This window comes from Rhopalosiphum padi, chromosome 2 (genome assembly GCF_020882245.1).
Source record: "Rhopalosiphum padi isolate XX-2018 chromosome 2, ASM2088224v1, whole genome shotgun sequence".
Classification (NCBI taxonomy): domain Eukaryota; kingdom Metazoa; phylum Arthropoda; class Insecta; order Hemiptera; family Aphididae; genus Rhopalosiphum; species Rhopalosiphum padi.
Genome location: NC_083598.1, coordinates 33348213 through 33362913, shown reverse-complemented (window position 1 = coordinate 33362913; position 14701 = coordinate 33348213). Strand labels below are relative to the sequence as shown.

Here is a 14701-nt window from a genome sequence, read left to right as displayed (position 1 = left end):
TTAAACTTCAATATCCATCTTTACCATAGTATTAATATATTATCATTATAGTTTTTACGGTGGATGTCTAGCCAAATTTTTGTTTTTTAACAGGTCACCAGACATCTGTTCGAAAAAAACGACGGATCGAGGCGCACCGGAGGACAGTGTGGATTGGATTTAGTCGCACTGAACATACAGAGAGGCCGAGATCACGGACTTCCGGCGTACCCGCGGTGGCGCGAAACGTGCGGGTTTCCAAGGCCAAGGAGTTTCAACGATTTAGAAGGTCATGTCGAACCGGCAACGCTGCAAAGAATATCAAAACTATACAAGTGTGTATACAATATTAATATTAATAGCAGTTGAACCTCGAAACGATATACATACGAACATTTAATAAAGATCATCGATCCAGCACAACATGTTTGTCAAATATATAGCTACGTAATATTATAATTTTATAAACAGCTTAAAGTCGAAAAATATTAAGACTACATACACTTTACGTCATTACTTAATACAACACTAACATTTTTGAAATTATTTACATGTTGTTACAAAACAAAATATTTTAAAAAGAAATAATAGTTTTTACTATTTTTTTTTTGTTTTAAGTCTTTACATGTTTTGATCTCTTATTGAACAACACACATTTTTAAGCAAAAATTATTCAAAGTATTTCAATCAATAAAACTCAAATTGTATATGAATAGTTTATTAGTTAAAATGATTTACAGTTTTAATGGGCAGAGTCGTTGATTAACATTTTACGAGAAACCCTTGCTACCATTCCACTCCACTATTCTAAAGTGTAAATACTTATTTTTTGAAATTTTCTGAAAAATGTCGGTTTTTAACGATGACAAAATAATTTAAAAAAAAAAATCAAAAAACATTTATAGTTTTTATATTAATGAGTGTCCTATGTTAAATAAATTACCAAATATATAAACAGTTTAATTAAGCAGTGATATAGCCAGATGAGTGTGAAAACAGCAGATATTTCGGGAAAATTTAAAAATACTTTCAATGTTCTGTAGACGAAATTAATTACATAAGACGTAACTGTGTATTCAAATTGTATTTTGCATCGAAGTTGATCTGAAAGTATGCAATATTATAATATACCCACGAAATCAGCATATCAAAGCCTCCTCTAAATAATGCATTATCATCTCCCTACGCTTCAGCAAATTTCTGGTTACCATAATATATTGTAACACGTTTTTAATCTTACCATTACGAATCGAACAAAAAGTCGAAATACAACTTTACAATGATCAATTTGGTGTGATATTTAAAAAAACAATAATATGTATTATTATTATTTCTAATATTAGTATTGTTCAATAAATAAAAGTGCTTGTATACTAATACGTATACCCTATTAAATATAACCTAATAATTAAATCATAAAACCGTTATCCCGGATAATTTCGCAGACTCGGATTAAAGATTCTTATCAGACGTTCTAATTTCATTCCAAACGGTGTCCCACTGGAAAAAAAGTTAAAAACATTATTGTCGGACATTAAAATTCTTGAGACAGAAATATTTGTTCGTAAGTTAGGTTAAAAAAAAATAGTTCAAAACGTCTCAAAACTGGTGAAACGGATCAATTTAACGCCATGTTTTAAGACTATATGCTTTTAAATCGCCAGTAAATATTTGTAGGTAATACACTGCAACAGTTTTATTATAATTACAATATCAATTATGTATTTGAGTATTTCATCATGTCAGAGTCCTTCGTGTGGTGTGCAGTGCAAAGTTTTCGATTGAAATATATTTTAAGTTTGTAAACTCTAAACTCTCGGCGAACGTCGCATTAATACTCGACAAGCAATCTGGAAAGGGATAAAATGGAATTCATTAAAGTTTGCCACGACTTGCAGTCGAGTTTTCTTATATTTACTTACACTCTAGCCACGTGTAATTGTGTACACATTATTATACGTATACATATACTTACTTGCTTATCCCTAATGCCTATTCCAAAAGACGCGCCGTCATGGCCGCAATAACAACTGTATACCTATAAGTATTATATAATATCATAGCCGAAATTAAATTTAATAAAATAGAAAAATCGTATACAGGACGACAATTGTATCACTGAACAATCACGCGTATCGATTACGTTATAAGCAAAGCGCACTACCGAGGAGGGGAGAAAAAATTAACTACTATAATTATGACACTCCGCCCCCAAATAGAATTTTCAACTAATATTATTTTAACTTGTAAGGTACCTATGTGTTCCGAGTATGAAATGTTTTGAATAATATGGTTGCTGCAGTTATGAATAATAGGTATATGATGGTTATAAATTCATGTTTTTGGAGGCAAATATTGTGTCAACCGATTACATGGGTCTACGCAGTACCACGGTTATCTGCTCTATCTATATAATGGTGTATACTGTATATATTATATAATATTTGTCTTACATTAGTAAGAGTAATGACATTATTATACGCTATAACCACGTGGTCCGCGTTTAGCGTTTTCTTGTTATTCGCCAAATTAAATAATACTATTTAGATAAAACGATTTCACTAGTCACCGAAACCACCTGACTATACGGTCGATTAGTTGAAGATCTGATAATATTATGGTAACAAGTTAACTAGGTATGCGGTTTCCGTAGAAAACGGTGACATCGTGACAGTGCAATAGTCATTTTATCTTGAATTGATTAATTGTATCATTATATATAAGTCACGTTATGTCAAAGATGATATTTTACATCAGTGTTTCGAACTAATAGATTTTTTAGTTTTATCTATGTTAATATAATCACGTAAAACATTAAATTTATTGTATATGATGTGTATTTATATTGAACTATGATGCAGGACGATCGACGACTTAGACCTATACACCGGACTGCTTTCGGAAAAGCCGTTGGAAGGAAGCATCTTGGGACCGACGATCACATGCCTGTTGGCCGATCAATTCTTGCGGGTGAAATCGGGTGATCGTTATTGGTACGAAACGAACGAGAAACCTCAAGCGTTCAACGAAGGTGAACAAAACACATGCTACGATATTATTATATTGAAGTACTCAGTTCGAATAAATAACGAACTGCACTTCTTTTCCAACAACCTTTCGTGCCTATCTCATAACACACACACACACACACACACACACCACTCCATATACATATCAGTATATATTATAATTAGGGCTAGGTTTTCAAGGCACTTGGTATTTTATCCACTGGTAAAAATGTTTTCATGTCTTTTTGAATAGATATGATATGTACCATTGCATGTACTAATTTTGCATTTTATTGCATATTTTCATTTTTATTAGCATTTTGATAATATTTAACGCATTTTATACGTGCGTTTAAATTGTAAAACACGCTGTGAGTTTAATGGAATTGTATATAATATAAGTATTAAGTATTGATATATAATTCTATACTATTGATGCAAACCATTAATCCATCATCATCAAATTAATTTGATAAAAATAATATATTTATAATGCGTGTTAAGTTTTAAAAATGTTGTACCTATAGGTATATTAAATATATATTTTTTATTTTTTAGTGTTCATAGGGGATAAATTAATTTTTTAAACGACGTTGTCTTAATATTTTCTTAAGTTTCCAATAATTCTCAGCCCTTATAATAACAATTTATGTACATAAATATCTATTTAATTAGCTACACTAATTTTCAAATCAATTTTCATGGTTCTCAAAATAAGTTCTAAGCATGTATATACTGTGCATGTATTTTTATTATGATGAACTTTTAATTTTTTTACTTTTATAAACTGTACGTTTATAAAAGTGTTTATGAAAATCGTTGAGAGATGTACCTATTGTAATCCAGATTATACAAATCAATAACCATAATATAAAAGTATGATAAAAAAAACGGTTTTGTAAAAACGCAGTTATTCGTATAATAATATTTACGCATATTATACGGACTTGCCATGAATTGATCCGCATATATAATAAAGCGAGTCCATACTCGTTTTTAAATTTTCTTGGTTGCTAATGTTCGGGTTTTTAAAAACAATGTTTTTACATAGTTTGAAGGGCTTATATTCAAGTTATGTGTAAAGTTTATACAACCCAAACGTATATCATACATAATTTTGACGCTCGACCGCAACTAAGTCCGTATGTATAATATGTAACATTATTATTATGCGCACTGTTCTTACCCGTCGTATTATATTTTTGTGTCCAATCAATACGTTATTTTATGTATTCGACTAATATAAATAGAAAAATACGAAACAAAATATTTTAATAATAATATATTAATATGTGCTTTTGTGTATATGAGAACAGATCAGCTGTCAGAGATCCGGAAAACCACGTTTGCGGCAATAATTTGCGACAATTCCGACGAAATTGAATCCATTCAACTGCACGTGATGCACAGCAACCGGAAAGTCGGAAACGGCAGAGTTAGCTGCGACAGTTTAATAAAAACGTCTCTCGACCCGTGGAAAGAAGAATACGACACGACCGTTACAGCGGCCCCTGCTCGAAGCCCGACCACCGCCTCTTAGGACCCGTCCGCCACCGCCACTGCAGTCACGATCAGTAATAATAATAAGAACAGATCGCAGTCGGCCGACGTTCCGTTCGGCAACAGTCGAATCCACTACTGCGAATCGATGATACGGGCCACATGTGTAGACATACATTTATTTCAAGTCGAGTAGCGCAAAAATACTTTTTTTAAACACCTACTTTAAACATATTACGATATTATATTATATAATATTATGTATAATATCAGTGTAAATAGGTAGGTGCTCGCAACATACGGCACAGAGTTTCGTGATTGTAATATTTTATTTTTACTATCTATACTCACCAAAGCTCCTCTCCTTTCCCTCCAGCTTACGTGAGCTTAGCCCCTTCAAAATAATATATTTAAGTTATAGTTTTCTTCGTAATTATGTGCATAAGTAGTTTTTTTTAAAGATAAAATATTATATTCGTACAAAATCAATAGTAATTACTGATTAGTGATGACTGATGTATAAACGATGTTTATTGAATAATATATTGCGTCCGACTTTAATCTTGGAAAAATAAAAAGGCTGTCAATCTGCTAGTAAAATAATAACCTTTTCATAACAAAAAAAAAAAATTAAAAAAGAACAGTAACTGTTAATATTATATGTGTTAAGATTGAACTTGAGAGGACGTCACGCCCGCATGTGTTGTGCCCGCCGTCTTACTATAACTTATTACGTACAACATATATTGTGTTATCACATTTTCGTTAAGCAGTGCCAATTTTGTGTAATATGTAGTTGGCTTTGATATTAGAGTGAATTATTAACCCATTACTATTAAACGTAAAGTTAAAAACGTACTCTGTGGTTTGTTGGAAATGTTATTCCGATGTTAAATATGTTTTAATTTCCAAGCTATTTCTAACTATTACAATTTTTAAATGTTCATTATTCGCTTCCTCGTTATCGGGCACCTTTAAATTTGACGATAATAGTATATAGATAAATACCAAAACTAACGGAGCTAAAATATGAGAACTGCTGATCGTAATTATTTTACTGTGCTATACGCACGGCTTGTAAAACGGAGACAACATATTATCAAATTTGCATTCAACCGTTCCAATTTTATGTTTTAGTCGTTTTTGATGTAAAAGTTTATTATTTAGTTTAATTACTTAAATTCAACAACATTATCTGCGATCTCCCGCTGGTTTTCTACAAGCGAGTTATGAGAATTTTTAAATTTTACTACTTTACATAATAAACTCGCTTGTAACTTAAAATATCGTAGAAAAACCACCGAGAAATAATGTTCTTGGGTGTGTGGGCATATAATAGTGCACTATAATAGGTATAAGTTGACTTCAATATTTAAGTTTACTACATAAAGTTGGAAACTTGGAACTTCTGAACGTGAATTTGTCAATGTTTTATGTTTGTAAGATGGAAACGTCAACATTTGCGAGAGTGACGTTCTATTAATAATAATAATATACATTAAATATTAAAGATTAGAGAGCATTTTTTTTTTTAAATCTCTAAAACAAAGATATGTCGCTATAAATTCGATTTATACTACTTGGAAGCGAATGCACAACATATATATATATAATACATAATATACATTACATATATTTATTTTGCATTTTTGCCTATTTTTTTTTTTTTATATTTTAACGGTTTTTTGAAGTTTTTAAGTACTTTGTCTGCTTTTTAGTAAAATTTTATAATATTGTTTTTAAAATTTGTTCTAAATACATTTATTTGAAAGGTTAGCATTTATTTTTATATTATATTATATTCTAATGTGTTCCAGGGACATTATTCAATCGATTTTATCTTGTTATGTTTGATTTAATTTATTGATTTATCGATAAAAGTAGATACCTGTTCGGTCACTTCTTGACAACTTTTTGTCGTGGGTCAGTCATTTATTTTTATAAACTATCTTAAACACAATAAATTTAATTTTCAGATTAACTGTGAAAGAAGAAAAACAGCAGTTAGGCTTGTGAATATAGAAATCCATTTTATAATAATATACATTTTTTTAATAATTTAATAAGCTAATGGCTCAAAATAAATGCTTTTTTAAGCTATTTCATAAGGTCTGTAGAGCTTTATTGCTTTATTTTAAGTTCTTTTCTTTAGTTTTTTATTGCTTCAAAATCCGTTATCTATTAATAATATTTATAATATTATAAGAATTACTAGATAACAGTGAGTGTGGTATTTTTTCAACAATTTTTATACAAAAGAATTTTTTGCGTTTTTTCAGTTTTTTGCCCCTACACAATATTGTATTTAAGCCTCATTCAAAAAATAATATGTGTATACATAATTATATATATATATATTTTCCGGGGATCTCTGCTTATACGAAACTCGCGCCGATTTCCAAGCGAACACTATGCGACGCCTTCGTATAATAATATTAAAAAGTACTTGTAGCCTGTAGGTATAATAATGTTTTATCCAATGTTATAATATTTCATGATAATTGGGCAATACAAAAAAAATACCATTTCGTCGTGATTGATATTGCGATAACAATAAATTATATGATGTATTTTACGGTACGTGCCTGCTATCATTATGGTAGTAATAATATATACAAACGTTAAAAAAAAATGTAATAATTCAAAGTGAACGTTTACGTTTTCAATAATTTCAAAAACAATTAGATGATGAGACTCGTCTCGTAATCATTTCTTTGATGTGCGTTCTTTGTGACTATTTGTATTTTATAAAAACGATTTTTGCGACATTATACATCGTATGAGAATAAATAATAATAACCAAACAAAAATAATTATTATCTTTGTGCAAATTTTGAAAATTACTGTTTTTTTTTTAGTCAAATACATATTCATTTTTTTTTTTTAATTTATTATAAACTACTTATGTTAACTATGTCATTGTATTATTTAGTGATAAACTTTTAAGTATAAATTAAGTATTGTGAATTTTCCATGTAAAAATATAAGTTTTAATTTTAATACTTTATAATATTATATTATTATGAAAACGATAAAGTGTAAAAATTTAATTTCACAAACATGTATTAAAATGAACTAAAATGTGTTTTTCTGTGGTTATAGTTTAATAACTACGTAAAATAATATGTAGCTGTCTATTAAAATGAATAATGAATTGCTAATAAAATATTATTAATGTTTACCAGAAATCTATTTAATGATTTTAATTTTGTTGGCCGACGAATTTTGTTTTTAAATAATGTAAAATTAATTTTGTAATCGATTTAAACCTATATATCTATACCTAGTCGTTCTATAAATAACCCATTGATAATTTTATTTAAATCAAACTTTACGTATAGGTATCTCGTGTAGATCATCTATACCTTTACATGTCGAGTTAAATGTACAGGCCCCAGCAAAGCCTAGCTCCACCACTCCTGTAAAGATGATGATAATAATACAGCAAAACAACTATATTATCTTACATAGTTACACGCGAAAGTATAGGTAATAAGATTAGAACATTGACAGGTATTGGGAGGAGGGGTGAGAGGACATGTCCTGCGTGGAAAATAATGAAAGTAAGTAAAATTGGTATGCAAAAAAAAAAAAATTTTAAAAATATAAAACGTGTTTTTAAATATTTTTAGTTAATTCTTAATTTATGAGGCCGATGCATGCCTATTTTTTTTTATTACTGTTTTAAAAATAAAAATGTATAATGGTATTATGTTTTTCAGTGTTTGCGTCTACGTTTTTTGAAATTGTGTATTATAGGCACTACATTGTTAATTGTTTCATGTTATGATTGTCTCAAACGATAGTATTATTATGTTTGTGATCACAACTCACCAACGTAAAAAAGATTATAATTCGATAATTATTTTACTAATTATGATTAAAAATATTAAAAATCATCACAAAATTTACAAAACTAATGATTTAATTTGGTATGATTATTGGCAATTAAAATCAAAAATTTACATTGATGAGATCCACTATGACTTCATAAAATTATTAAAAGAATATTTTTCTGAAGTCAAAAATAGTATACCAATATATTAAGAAATATACATTACGCAGTTTCTACTAATTTACTTGCACTTGAGAAAAGAATATCTATTATAATAATTAATAAGTGTCAACTAGGAAAATATTAAAGATAAACAAATATATCTAAATTTATTAACAATACTATAAATAAATTTGATCCTCTAAAAGAAATTTACAATTTTTGTTTTAAAATTATATTTTTAATACAATGGTATTTTTTAATTGATATTTGTTTAAAGTTTTATTGATAAAAAAAAATTTACCTAACTGTCTACTCAAATGTATAATACCTATAAACAATAAAAATAGTGTATTATGTTTAGTATTTACTATTCAGCCCTTAACATTTTTTTTAAAGCTAATGTTTACATAATTGCATAGTACACTTCCTTCTTTGTCCCTTTACAAGAAAATCGAACCTAAAACCTATATATACTATAAAAGGGTTTCTAAACTTAGTTTAATCTTGTCCTACTCCTAAAAATTATCCCATGAACTCCTTATTGTTAGATAAGATTATATTCTGGTAAATTTATGTTAGAAAAGTAAATAACTACTGGGTACCTTACCAGTATTACCTAAATAATTATGTAATACTTAACGGGGTTATCAACCAGGTAAGTACTTAATATTATAACTTATAATACATTGATTGACGATTGAGTATTGTTTGACTTAGGTCAAAAAAACTGTAAATAATAACGATTTGTGAAAAAATGTGCGAAAACAATTTACAGTGATCTACTTAACAAGTTATATGACACTCGTCATAAGTCTCTAACTCAAAACGGATCACCATTTACAATATGTTTCGTTCAGATGTCTTAATCTTGTCTCGCTATAATATAACCAAAACTTACAACAGGAAAATAGTAAAGATAGGTAATAGTAGTATTACCATAATATTCGTAGCCAACACGTCTACGGGTCTATGCGGTATAAAAATATATTATATGCCAGTTATTATTCTTAATATATCAGCGGTTTAATTTGTTATTTTTCTAATAATAATTGTTTTTGCGTTCCCGTGTCCGACTAATAATGAGAAATGTGAAATACTCAAATTAAATTGAAAATCCCTGCACATTATATTCGCTGGGAATTTAATCTAGAAAAAAAAATATATAGCTTGATATTTTTTTAAACAAGAAACATTTTTCATTACGACAAAAGACAATTGCGTTTCGTTCGCCACAAACACTCGTCTTTATATTTTCTATTCACCGCAAATATTGTATATATAAGAAATTCAAATAAAATAAAATCCCATCTTATTATAATTATAATTTTTAATTAAAAACGTTCTCTCACTTCACCTCGTCGACGGTTAGAGTTGAATTATTCAAATTTACATTTTTTATTTTTTTTTTTTTATTTTCAATTGTGAGTAGAATATATACGTCATAACACTATTATAATTATATTCGTACGGATTAAGCATTATGCTCCCTCGACAGTGTTAAAATTGTGGAATTTAACTTTAGGCGCCAGCGCCCGTTCATTAATAGAGTCACCCATATTATAATATTATCTCGACGTCGTTAATAGGTACGTACCAATTATTATTCACTAGTTTTTTACTACAGATATGTAACTAATTGATTAAACTGCGTCGAATATTTACGGAATAATAATCTATTACAATATACATTTACGGTATCAGTTATAGCCTTATAGGTGCCGATATATTGTCAACGAGAACAATCAATTGAAAGAGTACAAATGTTGGAAAAGATTGAAAGACTCTGTTCGCCCAAAAATTTTAAAACTACTTTACCTTTTCGCCCAAGAATATAAATATACTATGGCACTTTTTGACCACATTTTTATATTTTATATATTAAATTTTTTTTTTTGAATTTATAATATTTTTAACATAAAAACCTATATTCTTTTTTATTCTTAACACTATATTGAAATAAGCTAATAAATGTACAAATACACAATATATTTTTGTAGAGTAATAAAAGCCGCCTCCTCACGGTACTTTCTGGGTAATTCCAAATGGCTTTATACAACTAATTTACACAAATAAATAATAATGTTATTCCCAAAGTGTATCATAAAAATGTGGTCAAGAACTGCTATAATATTCTTGGGCGAAAAGCGAAAGGTCATTCTTGCAGGACGAAAAGAGTCCCGCCCACTAATGTTATTTAATAAATAATCGCGCATAATAGGTAGTTACAACAACAAAACCAGTGACTAGCAATGAATAGGCATAGTTTGTGTAGAATGAAAATTGTTCCCATCTAATTTCCCGCACTCGTGAGATTGTGGGACGCAACGGTGAAGTAATTCAAAGATAATAATTTTCGTATGACACTGCGAAATGTCTCTGACATATAAACAGTGAAACACGACTTAGATATTAGATACGGAGATAGATAGTCGTGTTTGAAATCAAGCCCGATCACGTCCTGTCTTCAGATCCCATACTGTATAGTGGGCGGCTCGTCACTCGTGCAATAGAACACAAGATTACGTGAATACTATACGCAAACAATAAATGCATAAAAAAAAATTATTAGATTACTATAGTAAGTTAAGGTTGGTTATTACGCATATTATAGGTTTTAATCATATTTGTATGAACCACATAAATTACGATTGTTTTAAAAACTATTAACATTTATATTTTATTTGAAAAAGTATTATACGATCTGTATCTGCAGTTGACACAATAATAAGAATAATATTATAGTCTAAGAGTTAAAAAAAAAAATCAAGAATTTATTTTGATGAAAAGAGTCACACAGTAATGGTGACACTTTTAATTTGAGGAGCTTAAATACACATGTATTAATTACGTTTAAGTCGCCTTGGAGGATTGCCGGGTGTGGCAGCAGATGCTAAGTTTTAAATTAGAGGATTTTTATGAGAAGTTAGCCAGTTATGAAACCTTTTATAATAATGCTTAGCTTCTTTATTAAACGTGTTTAGATTAAGATCTATGTGGAGTGTATAATTTGATATGTACATAAAAATTGTTAACATTCATTTCTAGTTTCATATTTCAAAGCAGAGTATTATTCGGAATGTTTCAATATGTAAAAATAAATTTCGAACTAGTTTATCAGTCAAACGTTTTATTTAAGTTTAGACGAGTAGACACATTTACTATAGGTATCTTCGTCCGAAATTTGATTTTTAAATATCTAACTTCTACAAATAATATACTCTGCTTTGAAATATGAAATTAGTAATGTAAAACACGTTACCGTACAAAAAAGCAAAAAACTTAAAAAATATAAAACGATATAAAATTGTTAAAAAAATTTTTTATTATTTATAATTATTTTTTTTTTTTGTTTATAGTTCTAGGAATAATAAGAAGTTCATGATACGTGGTAAAAAATTGTTCGTTAAAAAAAGAAAAAATATATACCTTCAAGTGTAAGTAATTTGTGTCTTTTAATTTCAACGATGGCCAGTCTTTTGGAGCACATAACATTATTAAATATGTGCAACGGTCAAATTTTTAACGTGTCACGCTGTCACGTCGATGTCAATCGTCAAAACAATGACGCACAACCATGCATTGGCCATTAACTACTAAAGCGTACATTACTTTGAGTGTACACCTCAGATAATTTTTTTTTTTTTTACCAGCGTATTCATAACAGGTATCTAATAAAATTATTTGTGCACCACCTAACACCTGATGTGAACCTCACGAGCCACTGACCCGCAGACTTAAGGGTGCTCAGTCACTGATAAGTGATAAGTTATGACGGAACATGTATGTACCAACTACCACGGTAATTCCTTAACTATCATACCAGAATCAGACATGGTCGAAATGATACTAAACAGACTAAGTCGTTAACAAACAACGACGCAAATATTTTAACAAGTTTAGAAACGTTAGACTCTAACAGTTAGAGTGAATGAATACCATATGATGCAATTCAAATCTGAGGGACCCGTGCATAAACTGGGATGCGATGGTTTAACTAAGGACGAGTATTTTCTTCCATTACGACGGCGAATGGGACGTATAAAAAAAACTAAGTTAACACAGCCAGGAGGTAACGTAGGTAGTGCGATTCACATTCGTTATGAGTGTTATATTGACTAAGGCTGGAATTTCGATGCGTTTAGTATGGTTTTCCAAAGCTTACTGTGCGATACTTGTATTATTGTTACAAATTTGTTATATTATGTTCTTTTGGACGAGAATAAGAAACTTAAGTTAAAATTTTTTTAAGGTTTAGGTAATTGTTTAGGGAATTTTAGAGTTTTTGGAAACAAAATATGAATTTGAAATTTTATTTTAAGATTTTTACACACCAACATGATTTTTATATAAATATAAAAGTTTTTAAAGTAGGTTAGGTACTCGTAACTTATTCACATTAAATTATCAGACAATAATTGATATTTCAAAACCTAGATAACGAGTCTAGACGACGTCTACGGTAAAACTAACATTGTTTATTTAGAACCATGAAATAAGATCTGTACATCTTTTTTTTAAATACATACTTATACTACTGTTACTTATTTAAAAAAATAAATAAATACATTTGGAAGTTTTTTAAATTTTAAGTTATTTTTATAATGCATTTTTGAGTTTTTCGAGTTATTTTTTATTTTTTCCAAGGGAATTTTTTGAGATTTTTTAAGGCATTAGAATCCAAGCCCTAGCTATGACTCACGACATAGCAAAGAAAGATCCAATGAGCTGCACAAATGCTATTTCCATCACCAATGAAGTCAGAACCCAAAAAATAAATTTGTTTTTGTATAAAACCTGTATGATATATTATGTAAGTATATTCCGGTTAATTATTATTTATTTATTAAAAAATACAGGCTGGTAGCCAAATGATTACATTACAATAATGTAGCATTGTAAGATATACAATATTTAGTTTAATATATTAATAATATAAGTATAAAATTCACAACTTCACAAGATATTATTTTTAATTTACAATTATTATTTAAAGATAAAGTTGGTTCTACATTGATAACTCGCATCATTCTTGCAAGAGGCTCATTAGCAGCGTAATTAAAGATCATCTAAAGCTTAATTCGTGGTACTTATAAGAACATAGAACGGAGACTTAATTCGAGAGGGAAAAGATGGAATTATGAAATTAATGTAACTAAGGAGATTCGGGTAATCTATAATTTTACCTGAAAGTAGCTTATTAAGAAAATCTAAACTCACTTGTACTCTTTCAGCTAGCAAAAACAAATATAAAGAAGGACAACGAATGAATCTGGTGATAGGTGATCAATTTTTTCCGTGTTTGTGTATTCAGCAAAGAATTCCGATGAGGCCGCTCTAAAATATAACTATAATTAGCTATAATTATAATTTACTAAGATTTTGAGTTATTATTTATTAGTTATGTATGTCGTCCATTGCTAATTGGAATCATTGCACTTAACATTTTTCGCATACTTTATAAATGACTGGCGGTAGATATGTTAAATTCTATCAGTATAATTGTTATCTTTTGTAACTTGTACCATTATGTTTGTACCATCTTTCGTTTTTATTAGCATTGTGCAGATCACTACTTTTATATTTTTATAGTACAATGTGTAACAATTAAAAATAACAAGTGGGTACTTGAAATATAATAATGTACATTAAATTAAATATTATAATTAGTGATATTGTCTAATTATAGACAATAAGGTATTGAAATCTAAAAATAAATATATATACCTATATTAATAAAAAAAATAGAGCGTAAGAAATGAAATTAATTTAAATTTTTAATTTCTCATGCTTAACACAGTATATAAAAAAGCCAAATATTGCTACAAAAAATTTCATTATCATTTATCACCTCATCTCATCTGAATTCATTAATTTCTCTAAGTCAATTCTTGGTAATCCTATAGTGACGATATAAAAACGTAAAATATAGTGATCTACAATAATAATTAATAAACAAACAAAATAGAAAAAATCAAAAAGCCATTCTCTTTTGTCACTGAATTGGTTTTTTCCCATCGTGTTTTTGTAATACATTCTCTATTTTAAATTCAATCACATATAAATAAAACTGTTAATATATAATTGTGTATTTTATTTTGTAAAAAATATAATATTATTAATATAAAACGTCATATTGACTGGCATTTGTGAGAAGTTTATTAAATTTTTCATTAGTCTAATTATTGCATCATTTTTTTGTTTTTAATTACTCAATCAT

At 28.5% G+C, this 14701-nt stretch overlaps 1 protein-coding gene across 11 annotated transcripts in view; it reads left to right on the top strand.

Moving 5' to 3' along the window:
- The window catches only part of LOC132920809 (chorion peroxidase), a 50953-nt gene extending 43278 nt beyond the window's left edge, over positions 1-7675 (top strand). For all 11 annotated transcript variants that reach the window (XM_060983491.1, XM_060983495.1, XM_060983493.1 and 8 more), the window contains 3 exons: positions 94-314; positions 2841-3010; positions 4304-7675. In XM_060983491.1, the coding sequence (XP_060839474.1) occupies positions 94-314; positions 2841-3010; positions 4304-4527 (615 nt within the window). In that variant the 3' untranslated portion in view covers positions 4528-7675. The remainder of the gene's footprint in view (positions 1-93; positions 315-2840; positions 3011-4303) is intronic.
- Positions 7676-14701: the final 7026 nt, after the last annotated feature.